The following is a 16,523-nucleotide window of genomic DNA, read 5'->3' on the forward strand; positions in this document are numbered from 1 at the left end:
TCTCTGTGTGACATAAACATAATAATCACCCCATTTACCTTTTTCGGTTAGCGATCCACGGAACGTATCTTGAGCGCTTACCAAGGTTTTACTGTAATTTAGGATAAATTACCCATGGATGTTTATTTTGGCAATACTACTTTTTAGTAAAATATTTTACATTTCTGGTCTTTTTTTTACATTGCCACACACAGTCTCGGCGTTAAGCCTTTATCTAAATGATAATAATCCTTGGCATACACGGAAAAAGAGAGATAATGGGCAACTTTTTTATTTACTCAAAATAAATGGAAAAAAAAACGTAAAATGATATGATGAAAGTGCTTGCACAAATCAAGTATTCCTTTCATATTACGTCGTCAGTGCTTGCAAAGCATGAAAACACTGACTGAGAAATTCTCCGAAACAGCGGGGGGCGATAGCGGACGGTGCCGTGGACCCGAGGCGCGGAGGGCAGCTGCGTAAAGCGACCGGCCTCACGATGGACAGTCTTCAGTCTCGTCCCCAGGAAGCGCTCGTCTGTACTCTGTGTTTGTAAACGTGCACAGGGTAGGATGGCGGGAGCGGCGGCGGCTCGCGCACTCGCGAAGGCCCGCTGACTACCGGCACGCGCTGGCAGTAGCTTCACAAGCAAGCAAGAAAGGAAGGAAGCAAGGAAGCAAGCAAGGAAGGAAGGAAGGAAGGAAAGGGGAAGCGGACCGCAAGGAAACCATTGTTGTTCGCCACAAAGCTGCACAGCCTGCACTAAGCGCAGTGCTTGAAGGAACAAACGACAAAGCAGGTCGAAGTGCGAAGGGGGACCGCAGCAGGAAGTCTGAGTTACAGCGCAGCGCGTGTTTTTATTTCGTTGAGCGCGCGGGGTAGGAGCGCGAATGCGGTGAGCGAGGAGGTGAGCTCGCGGGCGCAGTCCGTCATACTCGCCGCCGCTCGTTGCTTCGTTAGTTCGTATAATATAGCCGCCGCCGAGCCAAGGGCCCTTCCTTCGTCAGCCGCTGCGCTTGTCTGTCCTGCGCGGTCTCTCTCTCGCGCCTCATGGCAGCAGAGGCCGCCGACAGCGCCGTGGGCCCCACGCACAGCCCCTCGGAGCCGGACACACCCAGGATGTCCGCGGTGCTGGAGAACAGGCCCGCGGGCCTCGCAGGAGCCGCTGTTCCTCCGCCCGGCAGGTGAGGGCGGCGCCGTGCCTCTGCTTTGAGTTAGTACGACACGCGCTGTGTAACTAACACTCCACGAAAATGAACGGGACGACTTACATTTATTTTACAGTACCCCCCCCCCAGGTTGGGCGTTCACGGAGCTCTTGGACTTCCGTCCATGGGCTTCTTCGGCTGCCGCGGAGCGCGGATTCGCTGAAGTAACACCGTCTCGAGTCTCATCTCGAAATACTAGTGAAAAAGTAACAATCATGTAACCCGTCACCGCGCGCGCGGTCACTAGGCGAAGTTAAGTTCTGTGTGAAGCAGGTAATCTAGTATTTTCAGTCAGTGCTGTAAGCTTGTCATGGATTTTTTTTTTTCCCTTGCGTCCAGCATTCTTAACAGGGCCCGTGGCCTAGGAAGGTAAAAGGGGAAAAAAGGGAGAGAGGGGGGGAAAAAAAAAAAAAAAAAAAAAACTCCTGACTGGGTAGTGTAAAACCAGAACTTAAACTAATCAGTACCGTGTTTCACAGCACCCATGCATGGCAGTTTGTCCTGCACTGATCTTTACCGACAAACACACTTGGTACCTGAAGACTCTTTTCTCAATCCAAATTTCCTTCGATCAATAAGTCATGGTCAGTAAAACAAAAGCTTAATAACACGAGACATTCCTGCATTTATTTCCTCTGTAGGTTTTATTAGGTAAAAACTGCAGGTGAAGCTATATTCTTATTCCATCTTAAAGGTAATGAATTCCAGGAAAAGTGCATTTCATGCATTCTTCACCCCCCTCCAAGATATGCTGCAATATCGCAACTTCCCATTAAAATGGGCACAGTTATCTAATTAACATTAGATATTGTAACACAACATAATGGGTAGTTCTCTTCAATAATTGCTCTGTAATATTTAAGGCTTTTATTAATGCTGTATCATGTCTTTCTACCTGCATTTCTTCAGCTCCTGAGTTTTTACCATATGCTTAAATTTCAGCAAAAACAATATACACACATGATATTCAGTGATTATATATTTCAACCTGTAATGCAAGAAAAAAACAATAATCAAGAAAAAAGTGTATGGAAAAAAAATGCAAATGAATTTGGGCTCTGCTCTCTGAACAAACTACTTCAAGTTTGATTCCCACTCAGTCTGTGGAGAGTTTGCATTCATTGTTTCCGCTTGTTTGCGGGTGTTTCTTCCTAAAGACATGTTTCCGGTTGTGTGTGCACACCTGCGGGTGTTTGTGCACTTTCAGGGCGGCTGTTACAGTAAAATGTCAGTATTTGTGTTAACATTAAAGTATTTAAAATGATAGAAGATATAAAAATGCGTAATGTACGCAACATTCTAATCAGTTCCAAAAATTGGCCTATTCATTTGATAAGCCTGTCAAATGTTTTCTGCTCTTGGCCAGTTTGAATTTTGTTATCTTTATGATCAATGGAAGCTTAATAACTTCCTTTATTTTTTTTACAGTTAATGTTTTGTTAAAATGAAGCTATAATAAATTCTGTTCTATTATGTTTACTTTTGTTCATTTACATATATTAAAATGTTTTTGTCCAAAGTGACAGCTTGGGATATACGACATTGTTTTGCAGCAGGTCAGGGTTTTTAGGTGGGTACGTGCGATTGTCAAAGCATTTTGTGTAATGCTACCATTTTTGCCAGCACAACATACATGAGTGGCTGCTCCAGAACTGAGTGGGACAGGAAATACAAAGCTCATTATAACAGATTGTGTAATTCAGTTTTAGACTTGTCAATTAAGAGATCGGGGAAAAGGTGGTTCAGAAAGATGCATCTTGGTACCCTTCTTGCATTCTAATTAAACATATGCCGTTAAAGTTCTTGCTAACACTTTGTACTACATTAAATCTAGAACTAACTTAAGAAATACCTTTCTCCAAACTTATTTTCATTTCACGAACATGCAACATTCCTCATCTCTCCGATGAGGGAAGTAACATTAACTGAGTTACTCTCATACTTCTTTCAAGTTTGTTTTGCTGTCTGCTAATGGCAGGAGGCAGAAATGGTTATTAAACGGATAAGAAAATGTTATTTAAAAATCATTTGAAGGAAATGTTTATCTTCCATATGCATATTTTAACTTGATCATTTAGCTGGCACTTTTCTCCAAACCAACTTAGTGTCAAACTGTCTAAAATTATTTACAGATTTATATTGCAGGGTAATTTTTACTGGAGCAATGTAGAGTAAGTACCTTGCTCAAGAGAACTACAGCACTTGACAGGATTGAAATGTCCAACCTTTAAATGTAAAGGCAACAACTCTAATTACTATGCTTCCAGCTTCCTCATTTTCTTTATTTTAATGTTCCTTTTTATCTGTCATCGGCACTGGAGCCCAGAAGAGGAGACAGGCATTAGATTGAAATGTTAAGCTTAAAATGGGAGCTCTTGCAAGGCACAGTGCACCTTTAGTATGGAGCTGATGGCACCACAGAAGTAAAGAGAGTAAGTGGTTGGGTTCTAAAGCTGTACACCTGTACTGAGTTCTGTTGTCTTGTTTTCCAGACTCTGAGTGGATGTGACACTCTTTGTTTGGACCAGCTAAATGATGTATTAATGTTGCGAGTTCATCAGAACCTTTGAAAACTCCCCCTTTCTCGTGTTGCAGTCTTAACCGACAGGAATCTGTAGCCACCACCGAGGCACGGCTGAGGATGGAGGGAGTGGAGCTAAAAGAGGAGTGGCAGGATGAAGACTTTCCCAGGTATCCCCTTTGTAGTGCTTCTGATACTTATTGTCAGTGTTGGGTATATTGTTTGAAAATTGTGATATTCCACAGTTCTTGCAAGTTAGAAATTGTAATTACACAAATTAATTTCTGTGTACAAAGCCAAATTGCCAAGCCACTTCAAATGTTTTATAAGCTATGGGAATAACGCCAAGATCAGAGTATGTGGTTGGACAGAATTTCACAACTTCACTGTGAAAGCCTTTGTTTTGGGATCAGGTGATCTCTTTACACAGAGCACTTCAGATAACTGTTGTCAGGCTGCAGTGTGGACCAGGAACTTTTTAATATTCATTTTCCAGGATAGAAAACGTAAATGTGCGTAAAGCTGTAACTGAAATCATTGTTGAGTAAACAGGTGTGTCTGTATGGAACCTTATCAGTAAGCTCTTTTTGTCAACAATGAAATGTCTCATGTGAGGAAAGGATTCCACGTAAGTAAAGAATCCTTTATTTTAAAGCTTAACTGCCATTTCACTTATTGGTAGTATAGAACTGGGGAAGTACAAATATTCCATTAAATTTTGGATGTAATAAGTGATTATAGTAAGACTTCAGTTTTCCAACTTTTTTACTTATTTTGAGCTACAGTAATATAACTAAAATGATAAAAGATAAAAATGTATTGTCTCTACAAACTTCTGTTCAATCCTGACTATCAATTTATTTGTCACGTGAACATATACAACATATGTCATCTTTTGTTATTGAATGTGTTGTATAACCAACCTGCACAACACCTGACCTCTATAAACACTGTGGAATTGAGTCAAATCTGGTCCCACACTCCTGTTTTGGTACCTTTTATTAACACCTACTGGAAAGTTGCTTTAATTTGAAAACAAACAAGTTTTAGAAACTGTATAAATGGCAAACAAATAAGGTAAATAACAAATGAAAAAATATTTCTTAAAGTTTCTGTAATTTCATCACTGATAATATAAGGAACCAGTATATATTCTTATGAAAAGCTTGACACTCATTTGTCAGATAGATACTGCACGCTCAGAGTAGAGAGGCAGATCCATTGCTCCCGAAAGAAGTTCATAAGGCCAAGATGTTGTTCAGCAGTTCCGGCGGAGTCTTGAAAACCTGTCGGTAGACAATTTTAATGTTGTGTGAATTAAAAGATGTTTTCCTCACTTCGTAGACCATTGCCGGAAGAGGAAGAGGACATACATCTGGATGAAGAACTTTTTTCTAGTGCCCAAGGAAATGGGCATCCTGGTAAGGCCTCCCAAGAGCTCAATACTTACATATTTGAATTACTATCATGAGTGTTTTTTGTTATAGACTAACAGCTGCTTGCAGGAATGCAAACCGTTTTCACTCTGCAATGGAGAAATTTTAGAAAATCAAACCGTGAAGAAATTGCATTTAAAAATAAAGACAAATGTTTGTGTCTTTGAAAAGTGGTTACTCCAGTGTTTGTAACATGTGGTACAAGTGTACTCTGAAGGGGAAGGTGAATGAATCTTGATATGCCCATTCCTAATTGGAAGGGTTGCTGGGATCCCTTTGCTATCCTCTGACTGTTTTCCACAGCCCCTCAGTCATACGGACTGAGCAGTAATAAAAAGTCCAAGAAGAAGTTGGCAGCCCCAGATATAAGCCTGACCTTGGATCGAAGTGAAGACTCAATTTTATCTGATGAGCTGGACGAGAGCACGGAACTGGACCTGGATGCCATAGACACTCCTTCTGACAACAGCAATGAGTTTGAATGGGAAGGTATGAGGAACAAGCCAAACTGGTCTATGTTTTGTAATGGAAATTCACAATACACACTCTCTTAAACATTAAAATTATCAGAAATCCTGCACTTGTCTTAAAAAAAATCTGAACTGCACTCTAGTTTCATATGTAGCACAGACATATACAGGCTCCTTGTAATGATGAGTGTTGGTGGTGTTTGTTTTTTTTTTTTTTTATGATTCTTATACATGCAAACGTTTTTCCCCTTCATTCAGTATTTTTAAGTGTGTCATCTGTTTTTCTGGGCTGAGCCATTTATTGGCAGCAAAGAGAAACCTGGTTACTTCAGCTGGACTCCACAGTGTTTATAACTTGTCTGGTGTTTTGAAGTGTCCGTGATCAATAACAACATTGCACGTTTACGGCATTGGTCTATTAACAGTTGAAATTAAATAGGAATTTCTGGGAGCAATGTATTTCTATTTTGTCATTTTAAATTAGTTTTCACTTTATAAAAGATAGTAATGTTATTTTACGTTTTTATTTATTATGGCTATCTGATTTTTACAGAATCTACCCAGTGAGCAACTACAGATACATCTGTAGTATCATACTTTTATTGATTGTATAGGAAATAAAGCAAATAAACTGGCCAGATAGTGATGTATGTTGCATATATTGTTTTAATTAATGCTAATAAGTCACTGTTGTAGCAGACTGACTTCTCATCTACAGTGTTCCCTGCTGCACACTTATGTTGTTGGGGTAGGCTCTGGGACATAGTGACCCTGCACTGGATTGATTTTACAGAACCTAGCCTGTGATGAATAAATAAGGACATTTGTTTTAGTAAGCTTTTATCAACTGTGGTGTTGTTGTCATTTACAAACAGGTGACGGCCCAGTGTATACATATTAGTAGGTCAGCGTGTAGCTACGCTCAGCCTGTTACCAGACATTTGTTTTATGTAAATTTGTGATTGTAAACTGAGAATTCAGAGATTTCTTTTCTTAGCCGAAAGCTCGCCTGTCATAGCAGAGCACTTTGTATCCACAGTATTTAAGTTGTCTGTTAAATGGAGGTAAAACAGGCCCCGCTTTTCCTTTTTCTCTTTTTTTAGTTTCTTTGCCACCACCAGACAAGTGATTCTACAATAATTTCATTCTCATCACCATCACTTTCTTTTTGCCGCCACCTTTAAAAAGTTGACTTATTTATCTTTTTATATATTTTTCTATTTTTATTTCATGCTTTTTTTTATTTTCTGGTGGTAGTGATGGTGCTAATGTTTTAGCAGTATTTTTGGGTGATGGTTGGATGTAATGTGTGCATGGAGAAAGGGTGTACAGTTATGGAGTGCACCTAAGTAAGAGCCACTGGCATAAAGAAGTCTTCCCCATGTTAGTCTTACAGTATGTGCCTTAAGCTGCATAAAGTGGCACGGTAAAAAGGGCAGCTACAGATTGTGTCCAGTCCCAGAACAGCCAGCATGAAGAAAGCACCAGTGAGTCACCTGCTAATAAATAATGGAAACTCGCCCAAATTGTGTCTGCTAATCAAGAGATGAGAGTATTATGCTAAATTCAGTTAACTTGAGTTTCTGCCCTGTGCTCCATGTTTTGTGTTCTTTATGGAAACAATAGCTGAGAGTGAACTGGAGCAGAAAAATCAGAGCGATGAGCTGAAGCTGAGTGAAATGCACCTTCTCCTACAGTGAACATTCTTACACAGACTGTTTTGTTGGGATGAGTTTAAGTAGGTGCCTGCAGGAGTCAAAGGGGCAAAGCATGTAATTCCAGACTGCATCCCAGGCTTGTTTAAATGCTATTTTGTTTTTGTGTCCCTCTGCTGCTCTCTACCTTCTCCCCTGGAAGGAATGTTTTCACACATTGCTGGGAAACAGCCACATGTTTCTCGTCTCGCAGTGGTAAGGTCTACCGGAACGTTTTACTGTGACAATCAGATTCAAAAGTTGATTCTTTTTGCCAATATGTGTACATCAGTAGTGCTGAAGAATCATCAGCTTGTATTGAATGTTAATTTTATCTTTTTGGGTGTTTGCATGCATCTCTTCATTATCCCTTCAAGCCCAATCAACTCCCTGGTAATGTCTTTGTGTGCTTGCTTTGGTGCTCTTTAGTGACCACTTTGTCACATGGGTTGTATTTATGTTTTGATATGACAGAACATGTTCTGTGGAATTACCATGTCTAAACTGAATATGTAACCATTTTAAACTTTTAACAAAATGAATATTATTGCAATTTTTTGACCCTCCAATTTAAAATGACTGTTTTAATGGCGGTGCATTACAAAGACAAACGAATATTATCTGAATAATTTGTCTTTCAGCAGCAAAAGGGAAGACTGGAGTCTTTTATTAAAATAACACGTTTATTTGGCAGGTCTTCATTACATATTACAAAGTTGGTCAAATGTAGGTTAATTTAAGCTTAGATATTGTTGGCTTATTGGTTCCTTGAATTGCACTAAATTGTAGTAATGAGGACAAACAATCACTTATTTATATGTGTTGCAGTAATACTGACTTAATCTGTCTTCCAAAGGCTGGTACACAAAGTATGAAGGAAGTACACTGGCTCCTTATGTTATGAATTTTCTGACTTGTTTAGGGTTTATTTTATTTATTTATTTATATTATTTATATATATTTTTTCTTTCATAGCTGAGAGCATGGTTTCCTTAGAGCAATGCTGAAGAACTTAGAACACAAAACTAAATTCCTTTTTATAATGCCCCACTCCCCTTTTGCTTGAGAGTACCTAGCTAGCTATCCAGTACTACACAAATCCACCACAAACATACCACATTGTCATGTAGAGCTCTGAGATGAGCTTAGCAACATGGTTTTATGGTGACTATGCATACTGTAGGGGCAGCACATCCTCCTCCTCATGCAAGACTGTAGAACACCAACATTCAAAAGTATATTGCACATAATGCATTGTTCTTGCAATTCTTTCTACAAAATTTCAAGGAAAGATTTTATAAAATTACTTTCGGTTTATGATATTCTAATAAGCACTACATGAAAATCAGATCCAAACCTAATCTACCAAGCTGATGTACAGAAAATCCCAAAAGTAATATAACCTCACCCCAGTTAGTGAATGTTAAATTTTCTTGGCTACTTTCTCAAATTTTTGTGTGTAGCAGAGCTCACGTGACCTGTTCCCTTTATCTCTATAGCCGGTAGTAACGCCCATAAAGAGAATAAAGTGTGGGACTGCCTTCATTCCATTTACTTCCATAGTGTGTACAGCTCACATCTGGGGTTCCTGGAGTGTTTGTGATTGGTAACAGCATGATCAATTCTGTTTATATTTTTGGTTTTAAAATGTAACTTGAAGATAATAAGCATGTCTTAGTTTTTTTGTATATTAAACATTTTTACTGTAGCTCTTTTTGAGAATTTTATAGGGCCTAACCCATGATTTTCATAGTGGTGGGTTAGTGGTAGAAGTGACTTTGGAGATGCAAACAAAACAAGTTGTGAAGCGACAACCTGCCCCTGTTTTATTTGTAAGTTGAGGAGCCAGTGTATGTTTATCAAACTGAAGTTCACTATGAACCCAGCCCTTGACCATTTCTTCATCATTTGTCCTGATCACCCCAGGATGTCAAAGGGCCCCCATGTTCTGGGAGAGCAGTACATTTCTCTTTGGCACTCCATTTGAATCCTATGCTTAAAATAATTTTTGTATTGACACTCTTCAAAAATTACGATATTTCTCCTGGTGCTTGGTGACCTTAAAACTTGCAAGGGTTGATTCTAAGGTGTGGTAATGTTTACTTTACTTCATACTTAAGAGGTAAAATGTTCACCTTTAGTGATTACAAAAATTGTGTGGTGCCATTGAGTAAAATGTGAATGTTTGCTTCGTAGATGATCTTCCGAAACCCAAGACAACAGACTTGCTGCAGAAGGGTGTGGAGGCAGTCCATGAGTACTCTGCCTCAGAGGAAAGGGAGGAGGGCCGACGCTGGAGGATTTTCCGTATTGGGGAACAAGAGCACAAGGTGGACATGAAAGCCATAGAACCCTACAAGAGGGTTATCAGTCATGGAGGTCAGTATACATATTACAGCAAGACCCTTAAAGGTAATGCAGTATGTTTTGATTGAAATTAATAGTTGCATTCTCTGCTCAAAAGACGAATACAACCCATATTTCTCCGTTAGTTTTTCCTGTATTTGGGCTGCGCTTGATGCAAGCCATCCACTAAAAGGTACATACCTTGTATTCTGTAGCCATGCCTCTGTTCATGTTGGCATAATGAAACATGTAAAGCAGGATGATGCAAGTTTAGGGATTCTCAATATTACTTCATGAAAGTAACATTTTGTAAATAGCAATGCAGTCTTCCCTCATGTCACCAATAAAATTCATTCCCAAAAATCTGCTCATAAAGAGAACTCAATTACTGTTACTTTAAATGTAGAAGAATAAAGGTTCACCCCCCCCCCTTTTTTTTTTTTTTTTTTTTTTTTTTTTTTTTTTTTTTTTTAAAAAATCAAACATGCAAAACTTCTGCCTCTTTAAATATGATGAAAATTTAATTCAAAACCAAGCCTAGAACACCTCTGGACACCTTTAAATAAATACTCAAGATAGTCATGTTCAAAACCAGTTCTTCTGCCTTATAAAGGTAATTTGTTCATGAAAATCAATTTATGTGAATTCTCACACATTGAAAATGTAATTACCATTTGTTTCATTGGTAATTTTTGTGTTCCCGAGCCCCAAAGTTGACATTTATGCTATGATAGCAGCAAGTCCCATTAAAATGGGCAGTTACTTCAATACTTAACATTAGTTGCTAGATTAACAGAACGTTACTTTAAGTTTGTTAAAGCCTTGTTTGGTCAGGACAAGTCTGGGACAATGAATGTGGAAAGGCAGGAGCTGGGCGATTATCTGCATCACATGTTGGATACATTGTCATAGATGGTTTTGTACCATGAAAAAATTCATTTGATTTCTGAAATTTCTTATTCCATGTTTTTCTGTATATCTGTTTCACAGCTCTCAATGTCATAACTCAGTATCATCTGCTGTGTTATTTCAGGTTATTATGGAGATGGCTTGAATGCCATCATCGTGTTTGCTGTATGCTTCATGCCTGAAAGCAGCCAGCCAAACTACAGATATATAATGGACAATCTCTTCAAGTAAGGAGCCATAAAACTTGTAGTAGGTTTAGATTAATATTTCTGGACTTCCATATGTTTGAAGACTAAGCTCATTGTCTTTTCTTCTCCTCAGATATGTCATTGGCACCCTTGAGCTCCTGGTGGCAGAAAACTACATGATTGTATATTTAAATGGAGCTACCTCACGTCGGAAGATGCCAAGTGTGGGCTGGCTCAGGAGATGCTACCAACAGATTGACAGGAGGTAAGGAGATGTAGCAAGACACTGAGAATGGTCCTCTCAGTATCTTAATATGGTGCATTCTGTTCCTTTCTCATGACTACCAAAATACTGAGTGTAGAGGATTCAAAATAGCTTTAAATTCCGAATTGTTCAAGTGGAAAGAATCCCAGAAACTATACACCTTGCCTCTGTCTTTCTCAAAATAGATTACGTAAGAACCTGAAGTCTTTGATAATTGTCCATCCGTCATGGTTCATTCGCACACTTCTTGCCATCACTAAACCCTTCATAAGGTAAGAGGATTATGCTTGTAATTATTCAGGATATTAAACTTTCTAAGTTTTCCTCTTGACTGATATTTCATTATTTGTATTCCTAGCTCAAAATTTAGCCAAAAGGTCAAGTACGTGTTCAGCCTGGCAGATTTAGCCGAGTTGGTTCCCATGGAATATGTGTCAATACCAGAGTGCATCAAACAGTAAGTAGGGTTTCTTCTCAGATTGATGGTCTTTTCCTCATAAGATCAAGATTTCTGCCTGTGTTTTCAGTCTTTATATTGGTAGATGCCACTGAACGTATCACATTGTTTTAGAGGGATTTAAGTTATATGTATATATCAATATGCATAATATTTTAGATTTATGTTTTACAAGTAAAGGAAAGTGAACATTTCTCAGCTTCATTTGACATTAAGTTTTTAACATGGCATTTGAAAAGGCATCTAAATGCAGGGTTAAAATACCCTTTCTTTGCCTATTTGTTACTACCTGGTGCATTTTTCATGGCTGTTAAATGCGCATTTTTCCATTACCCAACTTCCTTTCCTTACCCCTTCAAAGGTATGACGAAGAAAAAAATAGGAAAAGACAAAAGGTATCTGAACATTTACTTCAGAGATCCAACAAATTCTTCAGGATTTTTAATATTGCACGGAACTAACTTACTTATTGGTTAGCTTTGTGGAATGTTAGACACTGTATTTTAAGGGGAGAAAAAGATTCCAGAAGGATAACTATAAAATGATTAAAAATCCTACATTTTTTTGTTTCCCCCCATCCTGAAGAAAAGCAGTAGTATTAATCAGTAGCCAAAGCACAGTTGACATTTCTATGGTGTTTTTCATTTAAGTGGTCATTCAGATGTTTTCCTTATTTTTCAAATTTCCGTATTACATATCTTAATTTTTTTGAAGCGTCTCCCTTTGTTCTTGATAGTGGTGCTGCCTCCTGATTTTCCAAAAGAACTTGCCCTGTGGTTTACACATCAATCACATGTTTGCCACAAAGGGGTTTGTCTATCCCAAAGCTAACCAATACTAGCAACTGATTTCTGCAGTATGCCTACCATGATGAAGTAGGTAGTATATGCAGTAATGAGGTGTATGCAGGAAATCACCTCTTGCTTTAAATCACATTTTACTGTTCTACAAATCAAACGGGTCACTCAATTTTCTAATATTGCTGAAAACACCTTCTGCTTGCCATGTCTTTAAACTTGATGCCACTGCATAACTTGCTCAGCCATGCCTTTTTAAAATAGAAGCAAAAGTATGTTGACAGCATCCAATTCCAGTATCAGGATTTTTTGTTGAAAGGCGGTAAGTAGCACTTTGCTGTTTAGAGGGACTACATATACACTGGCTCCTCATTGAGAATTTTGCAAGATATGAACATTATCGGGGCAGCATGGTGGCGCAGCCAGTAGCGCTGCTGTTTCATAGCACCTGAACTCTTTGGGCGTAAAGACCCCAAATCTGGCTCATCTTTGGAGTTTGCATGTTTTGCATCATTTCCTCTGGATGCTCCAGTTTCCTCCCATTGTCCCAAAGATGTGCGGTTCAGGTGCACTGGACACATTAAATTGTGTGTGTGTGTGTGTGTGTGTGTGTGTGTGTGTGTGGCTACCGTGCGATGGACTGACATTCAGTTCAGGGTGTATCACCCTGAGCCTTGCACCCAGTGCTTCCAGAATGGGCTCTGGACTGCCCTGACCCTGTTCAGGCAGTTAATAAAGATGGTTGGATAGACATTATCCATGATGTTGTTAATTGCATTTCTTCAGATATCTATTTGTCTGAAGTTGCAGAGTAAACACAGCTTCTCTGTTGCAAGTTGCTGTCTGTGAGTAAAACCCACTTAGAATATGAATGGAACTAGATGAATTTAACTTTCTTCTGCTGTGTTTATAGCTCTGGTATTTGTCAGTGTTAATAAGATGACTGGTGAACAATCGCAATTGAATAGTGTAGAGACAAAATAATTTTAAATTAGTTTTAATGTAGAAGTTAATAAAAAATGTTAAATCTGAGTATCTTTATTATCCATGACTTACGGAACTTGTCACCCTCAGTACATCAAGTGGTGTCTGTATTAAACTTTTGTGTAGGTAAGAGGTAAAAGATGAGCATTGAACTTGGTTATATGGTGAATTGGTCAATATTGTACACTGAAAATGAAGTTTTTGAGATTATGTATTTTCAGTTATTACATTTTTTAATTTCACAACTATGGTCTTTTCACAACCTAACCAGAGAGAAAATTTGAGGGATGTCTGTATAATGGGTCCCCGACTTAACTTTTCACCATTTAAAACATTTTTGAGAGGTATTTATTTTTTCATAACTTGAGCTAGCATATGAATTTAAATTGAGCCAGATGGTTTTCTCCAAAGTGACTTACAGCAAAAAATTAACACAAGTGGCAGACAGCTACCAGCAGTACAGGACATCTATACCACATGCTGCCTCAAAGGCAAAGTGAATCATGGAAGATGACAGCCACCCTGCACTGGCACTTTTATCTTTTCTGCCCTCTGGAAAGCGACTTAGGTCTATTCAAACCCACATTGCCAGGTTCAGGAACAGCTTTTACCCCAATTCTGTAAGTGTGTTCAACACACATTAATGTGCAATATCAACAACAATGTTAGACTTTACACTGTCACTTTTTGCAAATCTGATCCCTCCAAGTCCTTTACTTGCAGTGTCACTTTTAATTATTTTGCCTATTTATTGTTGTTGAGATTATTTGCATTCAAGCAAGAATTTCATAGTACTTTGTACACTGTGCTTGTACTTAGGACAAACCTTCAACTTGAAGTCCATTTCACAACAGAAAAGGAGGAACATGTGATCCTCATCAGTTTACCGAATACTGTCTTTTCTGCCCGTGCACAGTAGACCAGCTGCTGTACTTAGAAATGAGTGCCTGTCCTGCTTCATGTTACATTCAACCAACAAACTTTACAAGCAACAAACCTTTCAAGCATCTCTTGGTCCTAGTTAAATTCATAAGTAGGGGACCTACTGCATTAAAAATGTAATTACTTGTGACACAGTGGTTAAAGTGACTGCATTTATGAATAAATCATGTTATGAACCAATTTTTATCCCATTTATGATCATAAGGTGAGGAGCCAGTGTATTTAATACACCTAGTTGACCCTGTTGAATTTATAATTACATTGTACACTTGACAAATTCTGAGGGACCTCCTTGGAATGCCACTAATATTGAAAACCTGCTCTTAAAACACAGTTGGTTGATCAAGTGACTTAGTATGGCCCAATGTATATGAACCCTATATTTGCTTTACTTGATGGACTGATGGTTCAGTAAACATTTCAAGTTGGACGACAGTTGGGAATGTGGGTTGATGCATGCTTTGCTTTTTGCTGATCCTCACCATTTGCATGACACTTCCTTTCTGCCTGCTCTGTGTGCATTGTCTACAGCTGAAGAGAATACTTCCTGTGTTTCAAGAAAGAGGGATGAGGGTGAGAAATGGGGGGGAGGATAGGGGGACAACTGATAGCATAGTGGTTAGAGCGACTGCCTTTGGACCCAAAGGTTACAGGTTTGAGCCTCACCTCCAGCTGTAGTACCCTTGAGCAAGGTACTTACCCTGAATTGCTCCAGTAAATGGGTGAATAATTGTAACCTTAACATTGTAAGTTGCTTTGGAGAAAAGAATCAGCTAAATGAATAAATGTAAATGAAATGCCTCCTGGTATGTTTGAGCGTTCTCTATCGTGAATGCAGTATGGAATGAAGTGACCAGGCTGTTGATTAGTGTCTCCTTCCAAAGAAAGGTGGTCAAACTCTCACACTGCACTTTCCTAAACTGGTTTTCTGTTTGAATTCTTGTGCTAAGCAAACTTGTATATTTAGGTGTGTTTGGTAGTGTATAACATCCTTGGCTCAAAAAGCACCAAGTTTGGCAGAAATTTGGGTATAGGTTCCAGGGATTTAGGTGTTAATTTATGTAGCCCTAATGTTCAGGTTAACACCTTGAATGAACTGTTGACTTTTCTCACCTGTTTCGTGCAGTTAGAAGGCGTTTGAGTAAATTGTGCTAATTTAGGCTAAATCATTGCTTTTGAATAAGTGTCTAAAAAAATTTTTTAAAACTTAATTATTCAAAATGTTGACTGTGGTTTTGTCATTTTTTTTGTACTCCTTTGTTTTTGTGGTACAATTACTGTGGAGTAGGTTGTCCTTTTTCCTGTTAGCCTCAGCTTCCTGTAGTTCCTGTAGCCACCACAGACTAATTTTTTTTTTTTTTGCCTACAGGATTGATCAAGATATGCAACGCAAAGTGGAGACAGCCACCATGGTGCAAATGTGAGGCAGAGAGGCTGCAGTGCGCAGTGAAGGACCAGGAAAACATTGCCTGTCTGTTCATCTTTATAGGACCTCTGTCAGAGGCCAAAAGGCTTCAGCGTTAAGCGCTTTACCCGTGGCTACCCATTATATTGTCAGAACTGCTCACTGCTGTATTCGTATATGCCCTAGAGAATATGTGCCATAACACTGCTTTTAAGCATTTGTTACCTTTTTGTATCAAACATTTTAATAGTTTCGGATGTATTTTGCATATTTAAATCACTGTTTTTCAAATGGTTGTTGTTGCATGATTTCATTTATTTATATTCAAGACGTGATAAGGAAAGAGTAATATATTTTTATGCATAATTTGAATCTTATTTTTGTTTGCAGACATACAGAATGACTGTAATATGCAGACAGTGGATTTATTATCCCTACTACTGGCCTCCATGAATCCTGCATTAAAACCTCATATTGCAATTGCATTGCTGAGGAAAGAGAAACTAAGGAAAACGTTAGTTGATGAGCAGTTCAAGCTTTGAACTTCCCCATTATTTTGTCTTATGTAGTATATTACTGTTTGTAAAATGTTCTGAGGAGACTTTTCTTGGGTATAAGTAAATATTCAGTTGTAAAATGCACAGTGGTTTTGCTAACTTTGAAGTTTATATATATATATTATTTTTTAAATAATGGGATATCAGCTTTAAAACTTTGGTAGAATTCCACTTGTAAAGAATTAGTTTAAATATCAAGGTCAATATTTGTTGGGAGGTTCACTTTTCATTTGTCATCAGTGCATTATCAATGTGACAAGGAGGAGGTGGCCATGTGGGTGAGATGGAGGCTCCAGCCAAGAGCAGTGCTACACAAAGGCTTTTAAATTCACTTCTGATTCATCATAATTAGGGACAGGACA

At 38.6% G+C, this 16,523-nt stretch overlaps 1 protein-coding gene across 2 annotated transcripts; it reads left to right on the plus strand.

The window, feature by feature from the left end:
- The first annotated feature begins 403 nt into the window (after nt 1-403).
- On the plus strand, nt 404-15,886 carry bnip2 (BCL2 interacting protein 2). 2 transcript variants are annotated; one of them, XM_029253699.1, is made up of 11 exons: nt 404-1,166; nt 3,786-3,881; nt 5,056-5,132; nt 5,451-5,636; nt 9,508-9,690; nt 10,691-10,793; nt 10,888-11,019; nt 11,205-11,291; nt 11,378-11,476; nt 11,838-11,871; nt 15,569-15,886. In XM_029253699.1, the coding sequence occupies exons 1-11, from the start codon at nt 1,033-1,035 to the stop codon at nt 15,572-15,574; spliced, it is 1,137 nt and encodes a 378-aa protein (XP_029109532.1). In that variant the 5' UTR covers nt 404-1,032; the 3' UTR covers nt 15,575-15,886. The 2 variants fall into 2 exon arrangements, with proteins under 2 accessions (XP_029109532.1, XP_029109531.1); XM_029253698.1 differs by lacking the exon at nt 11,838-11,871.
- Nucleotides 15,887-16,523: the final 637 nt, after the last annotated feature.

This window comes from Scleropages formosus, chromosome 7 (assembly GCF_900964775.1).
Source record: "Scleropages formosus chromosome 7, fSclFor1.1, whole genome shotgun sequence".
NCBI classification, from domain to species: domain Eukaryota; kingdom Metazoa; phylum Chordata; class Actinopteri; order Osteoglossiformes; family Osteoglossidae; genus Scleropages; species Scleropages formosus.